This window comes from Prionailurus bengalensis, chromosome A1 (assembly GCF_016509475.1).
Source record: "Prionailurus bengalensis isolate Pbe53 chromosome A1, Fcat_Pben_1.1_paternal_pri, whole genome shotgun sequence".
NCBI classification, from domain to species: domain Eukaryota; kingdom Metazoa; phylum Chordata; class Mammalia; order Carnivora; family Felidae; genus Prionailurus; species Prionailurus bengalensis.
Window position 1 is genome coordinate 28127743 of NC_057343.1, and position 15260 is coordinate 28143002.

Here is a 15260-nt window from a genome sequence, read left to right on the forward strand (position 1 = left end):
CTGGGTGCAAATGGCAACTCAGCTAGAGACGATACGGTACAGCCTCCCTTGCAGCAAGATGTGGTCGTATGAGTAAGTCCCAGCCAACAGGATGCTGCTAGAAGTGACGGCATATAAGCTCCCAGGGACCACATGTGCCTTCTCTCTCTCTCTGGAAATATCAACAAATGGAAAAGCCAACCTGGACCAAGAGATGGCAGGTATGGAAGGTACCAGCTGAGGATGGGGGAGCCTCCCTGCTAGCCCTGGACTGCTCACCCGGATTATTGCACAAACTTCTGTCTTACTGAGTTATTGAGTGAGGGTCCTCTTTGTTACAACAATGTAGACTGTGCTACATAACAATGAATATTTCCTTAGGGATCAAAGCACTGAAAATCCATGGGTACACCATTCTTTTTTTTAGGTTGATTTATTTATTTTGAGAGCGAGAGAGAGAGAGAGAGAGAGAGAGAGAGAGAGATCATGAGCAGGGGAGGGCCAGAGAGACAGGGAGAGAGAGAATCACAAGCAGGCTTTGCACTGTTTAGCACAGAGCCCGAGCCAGGGCTCAGTCTCACAAACCATGAGATCATGGCCTGAGCTAAAACCAAGAGTCGCACGCTCAACCAACTGAACCACTCAGGCACTCCGAGGGTACACTGTTCTTCATATGAGGAGACAGTTTTATTTACACTGTGAATCTTATAGGAGATGAGACCAAATATGCACTGATACTCAGGGAATAAGTAAGAATTCCAGGTAAGAATTAATTGTTCAATAATGGTGGTTCTGGTTTTACTCCCCATTTTCCACTAAGCTTTTGGAAGCTCAGAGTGGCTCAGTCAGTTGAGCATCCCACTCCAGTTCAGGTCACGATCTCAGAGCTTGTGAGTTCGAGCCCCACGATGGGCTCTGTGCTGACAGCTCAGAGCCTGGAGCGTGCTTCTGATTCTGTGCCTCCCTCTCTCTGCCCTTCCCCTGCTCATAGTCTGTCTGTCTCTCTCTCTCTCTCTCAAAAATAAATAAACATTAAAAAAAAGAATATGCCAACAAGATAGTTTATTGGTAGTCATTACCATCTTTGGCTTTTCTGCAATGAAATTAGAGAGTTTTATAAAATGATACTTAAATAAGCCAGAGCCGTGTTTTCAGTTCACATTACAGGCCTGCCTCTAGGTAGTTTATAAGCTATGGAAAGGCAGAAACCTGAGGAAAGCATGTCTAAAGGAAGAAGCCTGGACGGAGATAATTTTCAACAAAAATTATCTGTATTACTGTATCTGTGTTGGAGCCTTATAGCCCCTGGCTATAATATTAATAATTATCCATTATAACATTGGTTAAGACATCAGATAAATGAGAACCAGGCTACTAACACTGTGGCTTTATGAGTTGGTCGATGACCCATGTTTATTTAAAAATCTTAGCTCAGAGTTCCAGAAGTCATTTATCATTTATTTGTTCTTTTCCTTCATTCCTGAGACTACATTATGTGTGACGTAGTCAAAGGTGAGCAAAAGAGCTGCACTTCTTGTCCTGATGGAGCCTGCACCGTCGTTCCATGACCTCTAAACACTTCTGATTATATGGCTTTTTGGGGGAAAATGTCTTAATGCTCCCAAACACGGGTATTTATTAATGTAAGTATTAAATAAAATAGTCCTGTATATTAGGTACATTATAGAATCGTCACAAAAATGATTTAAAAGCTAGTATTAAAAAATCCATATACATGTAGGGGGCGCCCGGGTGGCTCAGTTAAGCGTCCAACTCTTGATTTCGCTCTCCGCTCATGATCTCGTCTCGGATCAAGCCCCACACTGGGCTCCATGCTGAGCAAGGAGTCTACTTAAGATTCTCTCTCCCTCTCTCTCTGAACCTCTCCCCCACTCATGCACACGCTCTCTCTCTCTCTCTCTCTCAAAATAAATAAATAAATAAATATTTAAAAAGAAACCTTAAAATAAATAAATAAATAAATAAATAAAGTCATATATGTGTAAATCTTCATGTTGCCTTCCCACATCGGGGGGTGGGGGGGGAGAGGGGTTATCTTGAATGCACTGAACAGCCCACATTAATCTCTCTCCTCCATATCATTCTTTCAAATACTTTTCAAAGTAAGTTTCGGGATGGTTTTTCCCAAACAGGTACGCAATGGGAAATCAACAACTGGACATACTAAAATCGAAAGCCAAGGGGCGCCTGGGTGGCTCAGTCAGTTAAGTGGCGACTTCGGCTCAGGTCACGATCTCGCGGTGAGTTCGAACCCCGCGTCAGGCTCTGTGCTGACTGCTCAGAGCCTGGAGCCTGTTTCAGATTCTGTGTCTCCCTCTCTCTCTGCCCCTCCCCCGTTCATGCTCTGTCTCTCTGTGTCTCAAAAATAAATAAATGTTAAAAAAAAAATTAAAAAAAATAAAATAAAATCGAAAGCCAAGCCACAGCCCTGAGTGCTCAGAATGTACATTTAGTGCATACACACGTGGTTTTCCACGGGGACCGGCCGGGAGACCTAAGGACCAAGGGCCCCCCGCTCAGGCCCGAGCTCACCACTCCACTCCTCAGGCCGGCAGAGGCCAGAAAGGCTGCCAAAGCTGGAAACAAGAATTGCTTTATAAATTGGACACCATATTTGTACTAGTGTTTTCTTTATTGTCATAGACTGTTATGATAGACTTTGTAAATTGTGGTTGGTAGGGCTGGATCGCTAAGAGGCTTTCAGAGTTCTGTGCTAAAGGGGAAAAAAAGCCAAGAAAGCCCAGCCACAAACAAAAAAAAAGGGAGAAAAACAGCATTACTTGTCTGACCAAAGACAGGCTAGGTAAACACCGCTTTTGCACACATATAATGTAATATTGTGCTTATGTCTAGCATTTGTTACCACTGGATGGGTTGATCTTTCAATAATGATTGCAGCCTCACATGTAATTTTCTTTTACGGGTTCACTCAATATCTGTGTTAGAACTAAAACTGAGACACAGACCTACTTATGGACGCCTGATGCCTCCATTCTATTTTCAGCATCGGCAAGAGAAGTGAGAAGTCTGATTATTTTGGCAGGATGTGGAGAATGTCATATTAACCAATAATCTTCATCAAAGGATAACACAGCCGGCAAATCACTATTTGGCGAAAGTAAGAGAAGGCTAAGTCTTGGGGTACAGGAGAAGTTATGGCAAAGTGCCCAGCACAGTATGTGCACTTAATAAACGTGGCTTGATTCTTTTTTTTTTTTTAATTTATTTTTGAGACAGAGCGTGAGCGGGGGAGGGGCAGAGAGAAAGGGAGACACAGAATCCGAGGCAGGCTCCCGGCTCTGAGCGGTCAGCACAGAGCCCGATGCGGGGCTCGAACCCACAGACTGTGAGATCACGACCTGAGCCGAAGTCGGACGCTCAACCGACGGAGCCACCCGGGCGCCCCAAACATGGCTTGATTCTAATCATACGGTATGGAGAACACCCATCTCCTTCCTAAACAGTCTCTTGTCTGGGGGAAGAAATGGCATTTTCCACCTCCAAACACACATTGGTATGTTATGACGGCTCCTTACTCTTTAAAAAGGATTGTCTGTGTGTAGTGTTACTACCCATGAATAATGGGTAAAACCTTATAGCACAGCAACAAAAAATGCGCTATTAACAACAAAGTTCTACTCATCCTCTGAGTCATACTAATCTGTAAATACAATGCAAACTGTGTGCCTTTCATAAGAAGAGTTGATCATTCTTGTCTGCCCACAAATCTTTCTCCTTTGGCTTGCCAGCTACTGAAGTGCTAAGATGAGTTTTACTTATTTGGAACGAGGCACCATGTCTCCAACAGGCTCCTAAAGTAGTGAAAATTCTGCCATTGTTGCTCATTTTAAGTACAGACTGGCTTGTCCTACTATCTAGGCAGTCACTTGGAAAGCTCAAAGGAAATGGGACAGTGAACAGGTAAGTTCTGAGGGGGCAGCTGGGGGCGGAAAAGTCCACCGGAGCTGCGGAAGGCGTGGGACTGCCAGAAAGTAGAGAGTAGCCATTGGCCACCCAGTACTCTCTCCAGCTGGGATTTGTTTTCACCTTGGACATGAAGTAAGGCTATCACTTTTCAAAAATAGTAAACAAATCCTCCCAGGACTAGTTTTGAATAATTCAAACGATGCCCACTTATTTAAAACAATGTTATATTATACTAAATTGAATACACACATGCACACCTCCAGTAAGGTCTACTTTAAGGTGTTTGGTCTCTTTCTCAGGTCAGGACTTTGCATAGTTACATCTTTACCTTGTAAATACCCATGTAGAGTTTTCTACTTTAATCTCCATAAGCTTTGCCCATGCCTTGCTAAGTTTATTTTTAGGGCTCTTTAAAAATTACAAATGGAATCTTTCATTTGTATTTTCTTTGTCTTTCCTTTTTTTTTTTTTTAAAGATTTTAATTTTTGAGCAATCTCCACATCCAATGTGGGGCTTGAACCTGCAACCCCAAGATCAAGAATCACACGCTCCACTGACTGAGCCAGCCAGGCACTTTTATATTTTCTAATTCTCCTGTTTTGTGTTTTCTAATTCTTGTTTGAAATAGGGACAGCTAGTGATTATTACTTATTAATTTTTACAAACTGATTTATTTGGCTTGCAGCCTTTTGGTCCTTTTGAATTTTCCCAAGTATACAATCAGCATATGCAAATTTTGCCTTTTCCATATCTGTGTGTGTATATTCACATATGCTTTCTGATTTCATTCTCTTGTATAATTACATTAGCTAGTATTCTGAACAATGTTAAATAATGCGGGGACACTAGGCATCTTTGTTGTGTCCTAAGAAAATGTTTCTGTTTTTCATCATTAGCTACCTTTTAGTTTGAGGTATTTAGAAAAACATCAAGAATCCATCTGGTTCTGTTTTCTAATGGATTTTAAGCATCAGAAATAAATGCGAAATTTTGTCAATCACTTCTTAGTATCTACGAGATGCTAATGTTTTTCTCTTTTGACTGGTTAAGATGAACCACACTTGCATTCTCCTAAATAAATGTTAATGCTATCTGTTCTTCTTTTTTTTTTAATTGTTTTTTAAATGTTTCTTTATTTTTGAGAGACAGAAAGAGACAGAGTGCAAGCGGGAGAGGGGCAGAGAGAGAGGGAGGGAGACACAGAATCTGAAACAGGTTCCAGGCTCTGAGCTGTCAGCACAGAGCCCGATGCAGGGCTCGAACTCACAAACCATGAGATCATGACCCGAGCCAAAGTCGGACGCTTAACTGACTGAGCCACCCAGGTGCCCGTATCTGCTCTTCCTAATATTTTTTATTTTCAAAATTATCATGGCTGATCTCATTCTTCCAGGAAAACAAAACAAAACAAAACAAAACAACCTAAGGATAATTTTTAAGAATGAGGACACCTGTGAAATTAAAAGCTTATCTCTTCATTGTAAGGAGTTACAATATAAGTCAGTTCACACACAAAATAAGGAGACAACCACTTACCTAAGCAGAATTACCTTAATTAGGGGTTTGGTTTTTAACCCCTCGTACATGTAAATCATTGTTTATAGATAGTTTGCTCAACATTGGGGAGATAGGATAAAAAGCAAGCCAATGAAAACAAAACATAAAATGAAACAAAAATATGAACAGACTAACTCTGAAAGTAAGATGCAAACAGAATCTATAAAGATCATGTTTAATTTTTTTTCTTCCTTTCTTTTTCTTTCTTTTTTCTTTTCTTTCTGATGCATGAAATAAGGATGTAAGTTGGAAACTGGTGGTATCTTAGATTTGACAAAATACCGCAAATATCAGCTTTATGGGTCACACAAAACAGCTTCATCTCCCTACTTCTAGCTCCGATACACTTTTTTCTAAAAATGCTATTACTAGGGGCGTGTGGGTGGCTCAGTCATTTGAGCACCCGACTCTTGATTTCATCTCAGGTCACGATCCCAGGGTCGTGGGATCGAGACCTGCGTCAGGCTCTCAGGCTCTGCGCTGACAGCATGGAGCCTGCTTGGAATTCTCTCTCTCCCTCTCTCTTTGCCCCTCCCCAGCTTGCATACACGTGTGCACACACTTTCTCTCTCTCTCTCAAAATAAATAAATAAACATTAAAAAAATGCTATGACTCTATTGGAGTTTTTAAAAAATAAACCAAATTAAAATTCAATTTAGATTTAAGGAGTTTGAGATCTTCAGGATTTACTCGAAGATGATCAGAAATAGACCAGGGAGCTGCAAACTAGAGACTGGGATATATGGGTACATGTAAGAATCCACACAGATGTGCATGCTAGAATTCACTGGAGTCACTGGGTTCTCCCCAGTTTCTGGTGGAGTCAGTCCGTAAAATAATTCCAAGGCTGCAAAATTCTCGAGTGACTCTGTTCAGAGAAGTAGGACGCACAGTTATGACAGTTATGACAGCGTTTCTCACTTAGAGCTGTCGATGTAAGAGAAGTCACTGGTCTTCCCCAACCCCATCTCCTCCCTTCGCACCCAGCTCTCCCAGAAAAAGAGAAAATGGACGCAGTTTCCACCTTGGGCGCCACATCAACTCCTGTTCTGTTCGCTTTACCTCCTCACCCCAGATGACAACAGTGGACCAGTTACAAGCATTTTTAACAGAGTCCTGCATCAACAGATGTGGACCAGGAGAGTCTGCCAATACAAAACCAAATGTAAAGGCAACAGCAGCAAGTCCTATACGCTGAGGGAAAGGTTTCCAGGGCGGGGAATTCACACTAGCAAACTGACCCATGGACCACCACAAGCTATCTTTGCTCTCCTTCAATGTATGAATTTAAATGCCTCCTCTTAGAAAAGAAAAGGAAAGGAAAGAAAGGATAGGAAAGGGACGAGTCTGTGCAGGAAAGTCTCTGGTCACTATAACAAGCCACTAACAGCTTCAAAAGAATTCTGCTCGTCTCTTAAAAACCATTCTCTTTAGCTCTTTCACAAATGATGAAAATGAAAAGGAACAAAGTCAACAGCACTTAGCCAGTATTAATTTTCAGCAATAGCAGGGTCAGTGCAGGCCCTTGACTCAGATCCTCATATGGACTCACCTTTTGTACAGCTGCCCGGAAGGCCTGTTTAATGCTCTTACACGAATCAGGTATTAATTTTGTGTCTTGACTCTCCAGAGTTGTGTCTTGCAAATCTGCGTTTTCGTGGAGTTTGAAAATTCTATTAATGCAGTGAGTGTCATCTTCCGATATTCTATTAGGATCCATCTGAGGGGAGAAGAAAAAAGACAGGATACGGAGAAATTATCTTCGATCGTTCTGCTATTTAATAAAGTGTGGCTGACTTCAGGACACAAAATTCACTCTTGCAAGAGTCTTTATGTCCCCAACAATTAATAATTAATACAATCACCCTCGGTGTTGGTGAAACATTGACTTCTAATTCATTTTTACGAGTAGCTATGATTCACAACACAAGTACACACGTGTGATTCATGGGGAAATTATTAAAATTGTCTGGCAATGAAAGTCCTCATAGAAGGAAGGAGCATCAAGGAAAATCACACGTGGTCAGTGCAGGTAGAGAAGTTTTGGTCTGTAAGTCATACACAGCATTGCTAGATGGGATGATGAAACCCACTAGGATATTCAAAGCACGAAGCTTACGAAACCGGGCAAAATTAACACCATCTTTAGCCACCATGTTTGGCCTTTTTCCGTAATCAATGTATATTTTTTAATCAGCCAAGGAAGGAGGGAGAAATCCATTGCCCAAAACCTAAAGCCAGAAGCAAATTTCCCTTTTGGTTGAAACTCTCATCGATCTTTCTCCACCTGGAGTAGTACGTTTGTCAGGGGGTGTGTCCCATGGGATAAGGAGGGCTGCTTGGGGCGAACGGGCTGTATGGACAGATGCTGGGGAGGGGACATGCTAAAATTTCTACAATGTGAGGGACTGTCCCTCCCAAAATATCCATCCCCCTTGAATTGTTAGCTGGTTTCCTGTCTAAACAGTTCTTCGAGTATTACTCTTCTCTTGAAATTGTCTCCTCCTGGGGCTCTGACGAGCCTTTGTAGCGGTTTCAGCTGCCAGGTAAAGGATAGAGAGAATTAGCCATCAGTTGTGTAAATAACACTTGCTTAATTTATTGTCCTCTTCTTTCAAAAATTCAAGGTGCCTCATGAGCATTTGCTTATTAATAGGTATAGACTGGATGAAAAAAAGGAAGAATTATAGAAGTTTATAATATGAGCTCCATCAATTAATACCAGGTCTCTCATTGCCTGATTTACCTTTTTTAAAGTAATCAAAAAGATGTGCAGGTTTACTAACCAACCATCAGACATAAACTAGAAAGTACTCTCTCCATATCTGAGATTCTCAAATGAAATAATAAGCCTTCAACAAATGTGCACCCACTAATACAAATTTTATTATTTCAGTCTTGCATATATAATAAGATTATCTATAATCCTGGGAGAGGTGTCATTCATGAAGCAAAACTATTTGCAATCCATATTTATTTTTCATATTTTCTTTAGAGGTGCTGGGGTGGCTCAGCCGGTTAGGCGTCCGACTTCGGCTCAGGTCACAATCTCGCAGTTTGTGAGTTTGAGCCCCACGTGGGGCTCTGTGCTGACAGCTCCGAGCCTGAAGCCTGCTTGGGATTCTGTGTCTCTCCCTCTCTCTCTGCCCCTCCCCTGCTCACACTTTGTCTCCAAAGTAAACATTAAAAACAATTAAAATAATTAGTACAGATCAGAATATGTCAGTTTTTATATAAGGAAAGCTTTTCAATCGCACTTTTTTTAAAAAGCTCACTCATGCCGATCAGTTTCCCACAAAATCAGAGACGCCTGGGCAGCTGATGTGAAGGGTCACTCGGTTGAGACCTCAAGAAAGAAGAATGATGCCAAGACCTAGTTGGCTCGCCACCAGAAAGTCGCTGAGCTACAGGAACAGGGCGGTGTTAGCGGGGAAACGCCTGGGGAGCCTAAAACTGGTTGAGCTCCAGACCTGCTGACCAACTAAGTGCCATCACACAGAAGCCGCAGTGAGGGATGCTGCCTCCACTTCAAGTCCAGTCCAAACACCTGTAGCTTCACGGGCTCCCCTGGAGCTCGTTAGAAATGCAGAATCTCAGGTCCCTGGCACGCTGCCTGGGGATCTGCCTCCTAACTAGACCCCAGGCCCTCTCGACGTACGTGAACGTTTGACCAGAAATGCTTTCAAATACCAAACGTGCAAATACAGATGTTCTGCTATTAAAATGTCCCAAAATTTCTCGGACACGAATTTTTTTTTTTTTTTTTTTTTTTTTTACAAGTCATGCCGGCTGGTACAAAAATATTGTGACAGTAATAATGGTTAATGATTCGGTGCAAAGAAATGTAACACAAAGATTTTGTTCCCTCTCTCTGAGCAAGTCTCCACACCCAGGTGCCACCCTCAGCCAATGGAACCCACATCCCTCAGGGTAAGAGCCAACTGGCTCTCTCTGCAAGGGCTTCGAATGTTCAGCTGAGAACCACGGTTCAGAAGGTAACACAAGAGCTAAAACATAGATCAAAGCGATCAACTGTTTTCCCAAAAGAAGTGACGAAAGCATGGCATCGTTCATTTTGATAGAGTCATTTATTTTGTTTACTTCAGTTTAGAGCGTATGTTAGGAATGTCTTGTTCCAGGGTCTTGTAGCCCTCCCTTCCCAGAAATGGAGACCAGGAGAAAAGAGAGGAGTTGGGGCGTGGGGGTGGGCTGACCACACACACCAGTGAGGGTCTCTGGTCTGGAGTCTCTGTGCTGGAAAGACTGCTAGCAAGGGGCGGGATTGGTGCCCAGAGCTGGACACCCCAGGGCTCATCCAGTGGCTCTAGCAACCACTCTCTTACCCCACACCCTCTCTCCAGACACCATGGTCTGGATAGAGAATTTTCGCGACTACATAAAAAGTGCTACTTTTTAGCCTAGTTTAGCTACTCCTTAGCTGACTTACATATTTGCAAATTTCTAGCATCCTGAATCATTTGAAAAGCTTCTCAGCAAACGAAACATGCCAGGCACTGGGCTAGATGCTGCTGATAATGTAGTGAGCACAACAGGCAGTCTTTACCTTCTTGAACTTAACTACACTCAACAAAGGAACACAGAAGCTCATCCAAAAAAAAAAAAAAAAAAAATCACAGTGAACTGGGTTACAAATGAATTCATTATACCTAGAAATGTCTGAACACATTATACAAATCTTGAATATCTGATTTAAGAGACTTATAAATGCATTTACCAGATAATGTAGTTCATATGAAGTGAGACTCTTTAAAAAAAAAAAAACTTGCTAGAAATGTAATCATTTGTAGGGTTAAATGAGGCAGGATGCTTGACATTTGTGCTACTTCGTTATCTGTTTTTTCAAACAGGCGCCTGCACACCTCGACATCAGAGTTGCGGTAGGGATTGCTCCCTTGTTTGGGTAACAAACAGCCAGGGAGGTTGGTGTGCACACTGGGGTTTGGGGGAAGGAGTTAAAAGGGCAACAGAGATTGCGTTTTCTGAAAAGCTTATCTTGTAGCTAACCTCCAAACTTTGAATATGGTTATGTGGATTAAAAGAAGAGAAACAAAACGCACATAAATTTTACAAGCAACTTTTTGCAAGGTTTTCTTCTTCTCCTTCTTCTTCGCAAACCAAAGTATGAATACTATGTGGTAAATATATAGCACAAACCACATGCTATTTTTTTCTTTGGCAACGTTGGTAGAGGAAAAGCCAATCTAGTCTAGATCTAGTGCTTTTTTTTTTTTTTATTTTCAATCTGGGCACAGGCAATCTGCAAACATCCAGGAGGCTGATTCATTTTTAACTATTCAATCATGAGTTGAGAATGGAAAAAACTTTTTAAACTCACTGTAATTTTTACACTCTTCTGGGCATTCTTCTCAAATGCATTTAAGGGCACCTGGGTGGCTCAGTCGGTTGAGGGTCCTACTCTTGATTTCAGTTCAGGTCATGATCTCGTGGTTGTCAGACTGAGCCCCTCATCAGGCTCAGTGCCGGCATGGAACCTGCTTAAGATTCTCTCTCTCTCCCTCTGCTCCTCCCCGCAACCCCCCCCCCCCACGTGCGCGAACTCTCTCTTTCACTTTCTCTCTCAAAATAAAATAAATACATAAAAAATAAAAATAAAAATAAATGCATTTAAAACTAAATTCTACTTTTTTTTTCTTGAGGAATTGCATAGCTACCCTGTCCCCACTTTAAACAAAAACAATAAAACTGGCTCCTTCTCATTTTTTACTGTAAACTGCAAACATGTTACTTGACACAAAATGATTTCATTCTAATTCAGAGGTATTCAGAAACCCCAAGTCGTTGACACCCCCAACTTTAGTGGAAATAAAAAAAAAATCTCTTATTTGGTACCAAGTTCTAACCTAAAGGACCTGATAAGAGTAAACATGTTAAATCAGTGACGGGTCAAATGGAGTCTATTCTCTTAGCTAGAACTTTGAAAGAAGGCCTCAGGCACACATAAAAGTAGGAAGAATTGTAGAATGGACTCCACAAACCCATCACCCAGCTTCAACAATTATCAACCCATGGCCAATCTTTTTTTGTCTGTAGGAAACCACTTCTCTACCCCTAAAGCTCCCCACTTATTATTTTGAAGCACATTCCGGACATCTTAGCACTTCACTTGTAACTATTTCAGAATGTATCTCTAAATAATCAGGACTCCTTTAGGTATCAGAGGTAGATACTATAACTCAGTAACTTCTTTCCTAAAGAAGATGCCCTTTTAAAAATGCAGTACAGGGGTGACTGGGTGGCTCAGTCAGTTGAGAGTTAGACTTTGGTTTGGGTCATGATCTCACAGTTCCTGAGTTCAAGCCCTGCATCAGGCTCACTGCTGTCAGCACAGAGACTGCTTCAGATCCTCTGTCCCCTCTCTCCTTGACCCTCCCCCACTCGTGTTCTCTCTCTCTCTCAAAAATAAATATTTTTTAAAATGCAGTACAAAACGGGGTCCAGAGTAATGGTTAATATATTTTGCATAAGTCTTTAAAAAACCCCAATCTTTATGGCATTTAGGAAAACTGTACTTATGAAATCTGATGACATTAAATCTCCAAAATGAAAATTTTCTAGCTGGCCTTACTAATTTGCATGGTTTTGTTGTTGTTGTTTTGTTTTGTTTTGGGAAAAATGGGGTTGAGAATTTCACTATCACCCATGTAATATCAAGACTGCTAAGTTATAATGAGCGATCATCAGACAGACCCTTTGGCCTGTCCAGACCATTGCCATTCTTACAGAAGCAGGTCACTCTTTTGTACATGGCCACACCCATCCATGGCTCCCGCCAATCTGAGCTGTTGCTGGTGCCTGAGCTCATTCATTGCCTACTGTTCTCTCAATGCTTAACACTCACTTCACCATTACTGCTACGAAAATGCCATGTCCCTAAGGTGATAGAGAAGATAAAAAGTAGTAGACAACTTGTGCAGTCCCATCCTTTTTCTGAATCGTGCTGTCGTGTTTGACTAAGAATTTTAAGTCTTTTGTTAATAGGTCTCTCTAATGCCTGGCACCACGTGATGCACACAGTAGGTGGAGATTGTATGCTGAATTAAGGATTCTTAACACACACTCCACAGCATTTAATAGTCTCATCTGCAGTGTAGGTACTCAATATATACAGATTTTACATGTGGGGGTGGCGGGAGAATGGGAAAATGGGTCATTCTCCACTGTAGCATACTCTGATGAAAGAAAAAGCATTTTCCATCACTTCCCTATAGGTGGGTGTAATCTTTATAGCAAAAGTTGTGGGCTTTTTTTTTTTTAAGAAACAAATATCTTAATAGGTAAAGATTACTTGTATTAATATACAAATACAAGTGTCCTCAAGTATGGCTCATCGTATCTCCACCTTTGTTTTAGTAGGTAAATCAAACTAGCTCTATAAAACACAAAACAGTGGATAATGAATATTAAACAAAAATCCCAGGATTACAAATAATGGAGTTCAAGACTCTGGCACATGTCAAAACCCATACACTCCAAGCAATGCCATGTTTTGATGCGTCCCATTTGGTTTGGTAATCACCTTTGAATCTGAAAACCAATGAAGTCCAAACCCAACTCTCTTTTCCCATAAAAAAAAAAAAAAAATTGCACAGTCAGCCCTCCACTTCCTCTGAGAAAGAGTTCACAGCACCAGACAAGAACATTTGAATGAATCCAACCAACTGCACTGCAATTTCCAAGAAAACACAAGAGCATAAACCACCAGAAAGCATAATATTACAGATTTACCCCTTCCTTTCTACTATCTTTCACTGCAGTTCCCAGCCGTCTTTCTCATCTTTTAGAAGTTTAGTTGTCTGCTGGATTGTAGCGAGGCTGTATCAGGGGTGAGAACCTCACCACCATCACGCACCCCTGGCTTCCTTCTGCCGCCCACCTTAACGGGAAGGCACGTGGTGCTCCCCTCTTCGTGCCCCCAGGCGCGAGCGGAGCCCGGGTCCTGCCACCAGGCTTCTCCGCCCATCTGGCGCCTTGGGCATCCCCCCCGGGGTGCTCCAGCGGCTGCCTGCGGTGCAAGCACCGCGACCTTCCGCTCTGCGCTCGCTTCCAGCCGAGCGGCCCGGAGCACACCTGCAAAGCAGCCAGCGCCGGGAACCAACCCCTCCAGGTGGTGGGCGGGAAGGGACAGGGTTGCGCTCATACCCCCCCGCCCCCGCCCCAAGTGGACGTAAGTCAATCCTTAGCTCCTAGTGAGAAATGCAAGGATTTGGGGTTGGGGTGGGTGGGGAGTGTGCAATCATCCATTAGAGGTTAGCAGCCAATGCTGCGTCGCGGGGGAAATTCAAACGCACCAGGTCGGGACCAGCGAGCCCACGCTCCGCTCCCTGCGGGGCCCAGGCGGGCGCGGAGACCCGAGGCCCGCGCGCCCGGCCCCGCGCCGGGCTGGCCCCCAGCGGGGCGCACCCTCTTTAGAGTCCCTTTCCCCGCCGGAACTTGCAAGGTCTGGGGAGCCGAGCCGACCGCCAGCCTCAGTTTCCCACCTGCGCGGAACGGACGAGGTGGGCGGGCCCCCGGGGAGGCGGGCACTCACCTGCGCTCTGAAGTAGAGAAACAGGGCGACGCTGCAGACCACCTGGCCCAGCCCCAGTCCCAGGAAGGCCACGAACATGGAGCGCGAGGCGGCGGCGGGCGGGTGCGGCGCGGGCGGGGCGGGCGGCGGCGGGGCGTGCAGGGGGCCCTCGTGCGGGGCGCCGGGGCCGCCGCCGCCCATCTCCTCCGAGCCGCGCAGGTACTTGGTGTAGTCTCGGCTGGCGCGGCGCATGGCGCTCGGCCCGCTGGCTGCGGCGCTCGCCTCCCTCGCTGGCTCCCTCCCTGGCTCCTCGGCCCGCGACCGAGCCTAAAGACGGCGCGGAGCCGGCTCGGGGCCAGGCGGGCCTCGACGTGCGGCGCTCAGAGCCGGGCGCTGCTCGGGGGGCGCGCGGGCGAGCGGGCTGGGCGCCCGGCTACCCCAACTCTTATAAACCGCTGGCGAGGGCTGGCCCCGGGAGCCAATCAGCCCCGGGCGAGGCTGCCTCTTCCACTCCCACCTCTGGCTCCCCTTCCTTCCTTTCTCCCTCCCTCGCTTTCTTACTCGCACTGAATGGCCTCCTCCCCATCACACACTGAGAGCATAAGGCTGTGGGTTGCTCCGGCGGTGCCGGACGCCCCTCGCCCATCCGCAGCTGCCCCTCAGGGCCGGGCCAGATGCAGATAGTGCCTCAGTTAAGGATAGAGGATAAGGTGACATCACACACATTGCTCTGGCAGTTAGCATCCCTGAGCTTCAGTTTCTGCTAGAGGATGTAGAAAGTTGGACTTGGTGATCTCTGAAGTCCCTTCCCCCTCCGCTCACCCCAAAAGAAATTCACTAAGGAATATCCTTGAGGATCCTGAGGGTAGAGCCTCTATCATGCTTCCAAATATAGGTTCCGAATTATTTTGGCAGCCTTAGAAAACCAGAGCTCCCGTCCCAGATCCCTGCTTCTGCACCCTCAAAAAGTGGTTTTGAGTAAGGCACGTTTTGAATGTGGGAGCAGAGAGCCTACAGGCACCGAGCCTGGCCTGCACAAGGGAACCGGTGCGGAGAGAAGGGTAGGATCCAGTGCGCCTCGTATACAGGACCATGTATTACATTTCCACAGGGTTCGGCGCATGCCATTCCTACCGCGCGGTGGTTATTTCCCTCTTTCAGCACCCTGAAGGTAAGAGAGGCAGACAGCAAGATGTAAGGAACCCCGGGAGAGCTAATCCACCTGT

At 44.5% G+C, this 15260-nt stretch overlaps 1 protein-coding gene across 1 annotated transcript in view; it reads right to left on the reverse strand.

Moving 5' to 3' along the window:
• TNFSF11 (TNF superfamily member 11) overlaps nucleotides 1-14347 on the reverse strand; it is a 32305-nt gene extending 17958 nt beyond the window's left edge. The window contains exons 1-2 of the mRNA XM_043579504.1: nucleotides 14056-14347; nucleotides 7039-7206 (exon numbers count right to left, since the gene is read on the reverse strand). Of these exons, the coding sequence (XP_043435439.1) occupies nucleotides 7039-7206; nucleotides 14056-14286 (399 nt within the window). The 5' untranslated portion in view covers nucleotides 14287-14347. The remainder of the gene's footprint in view (nucleotides 1-7038; nucleotides 7207-14055) is intronic.
• Between the last annotated feature and the right edge of the window lie 913 nt (nucleotides 14348-15260).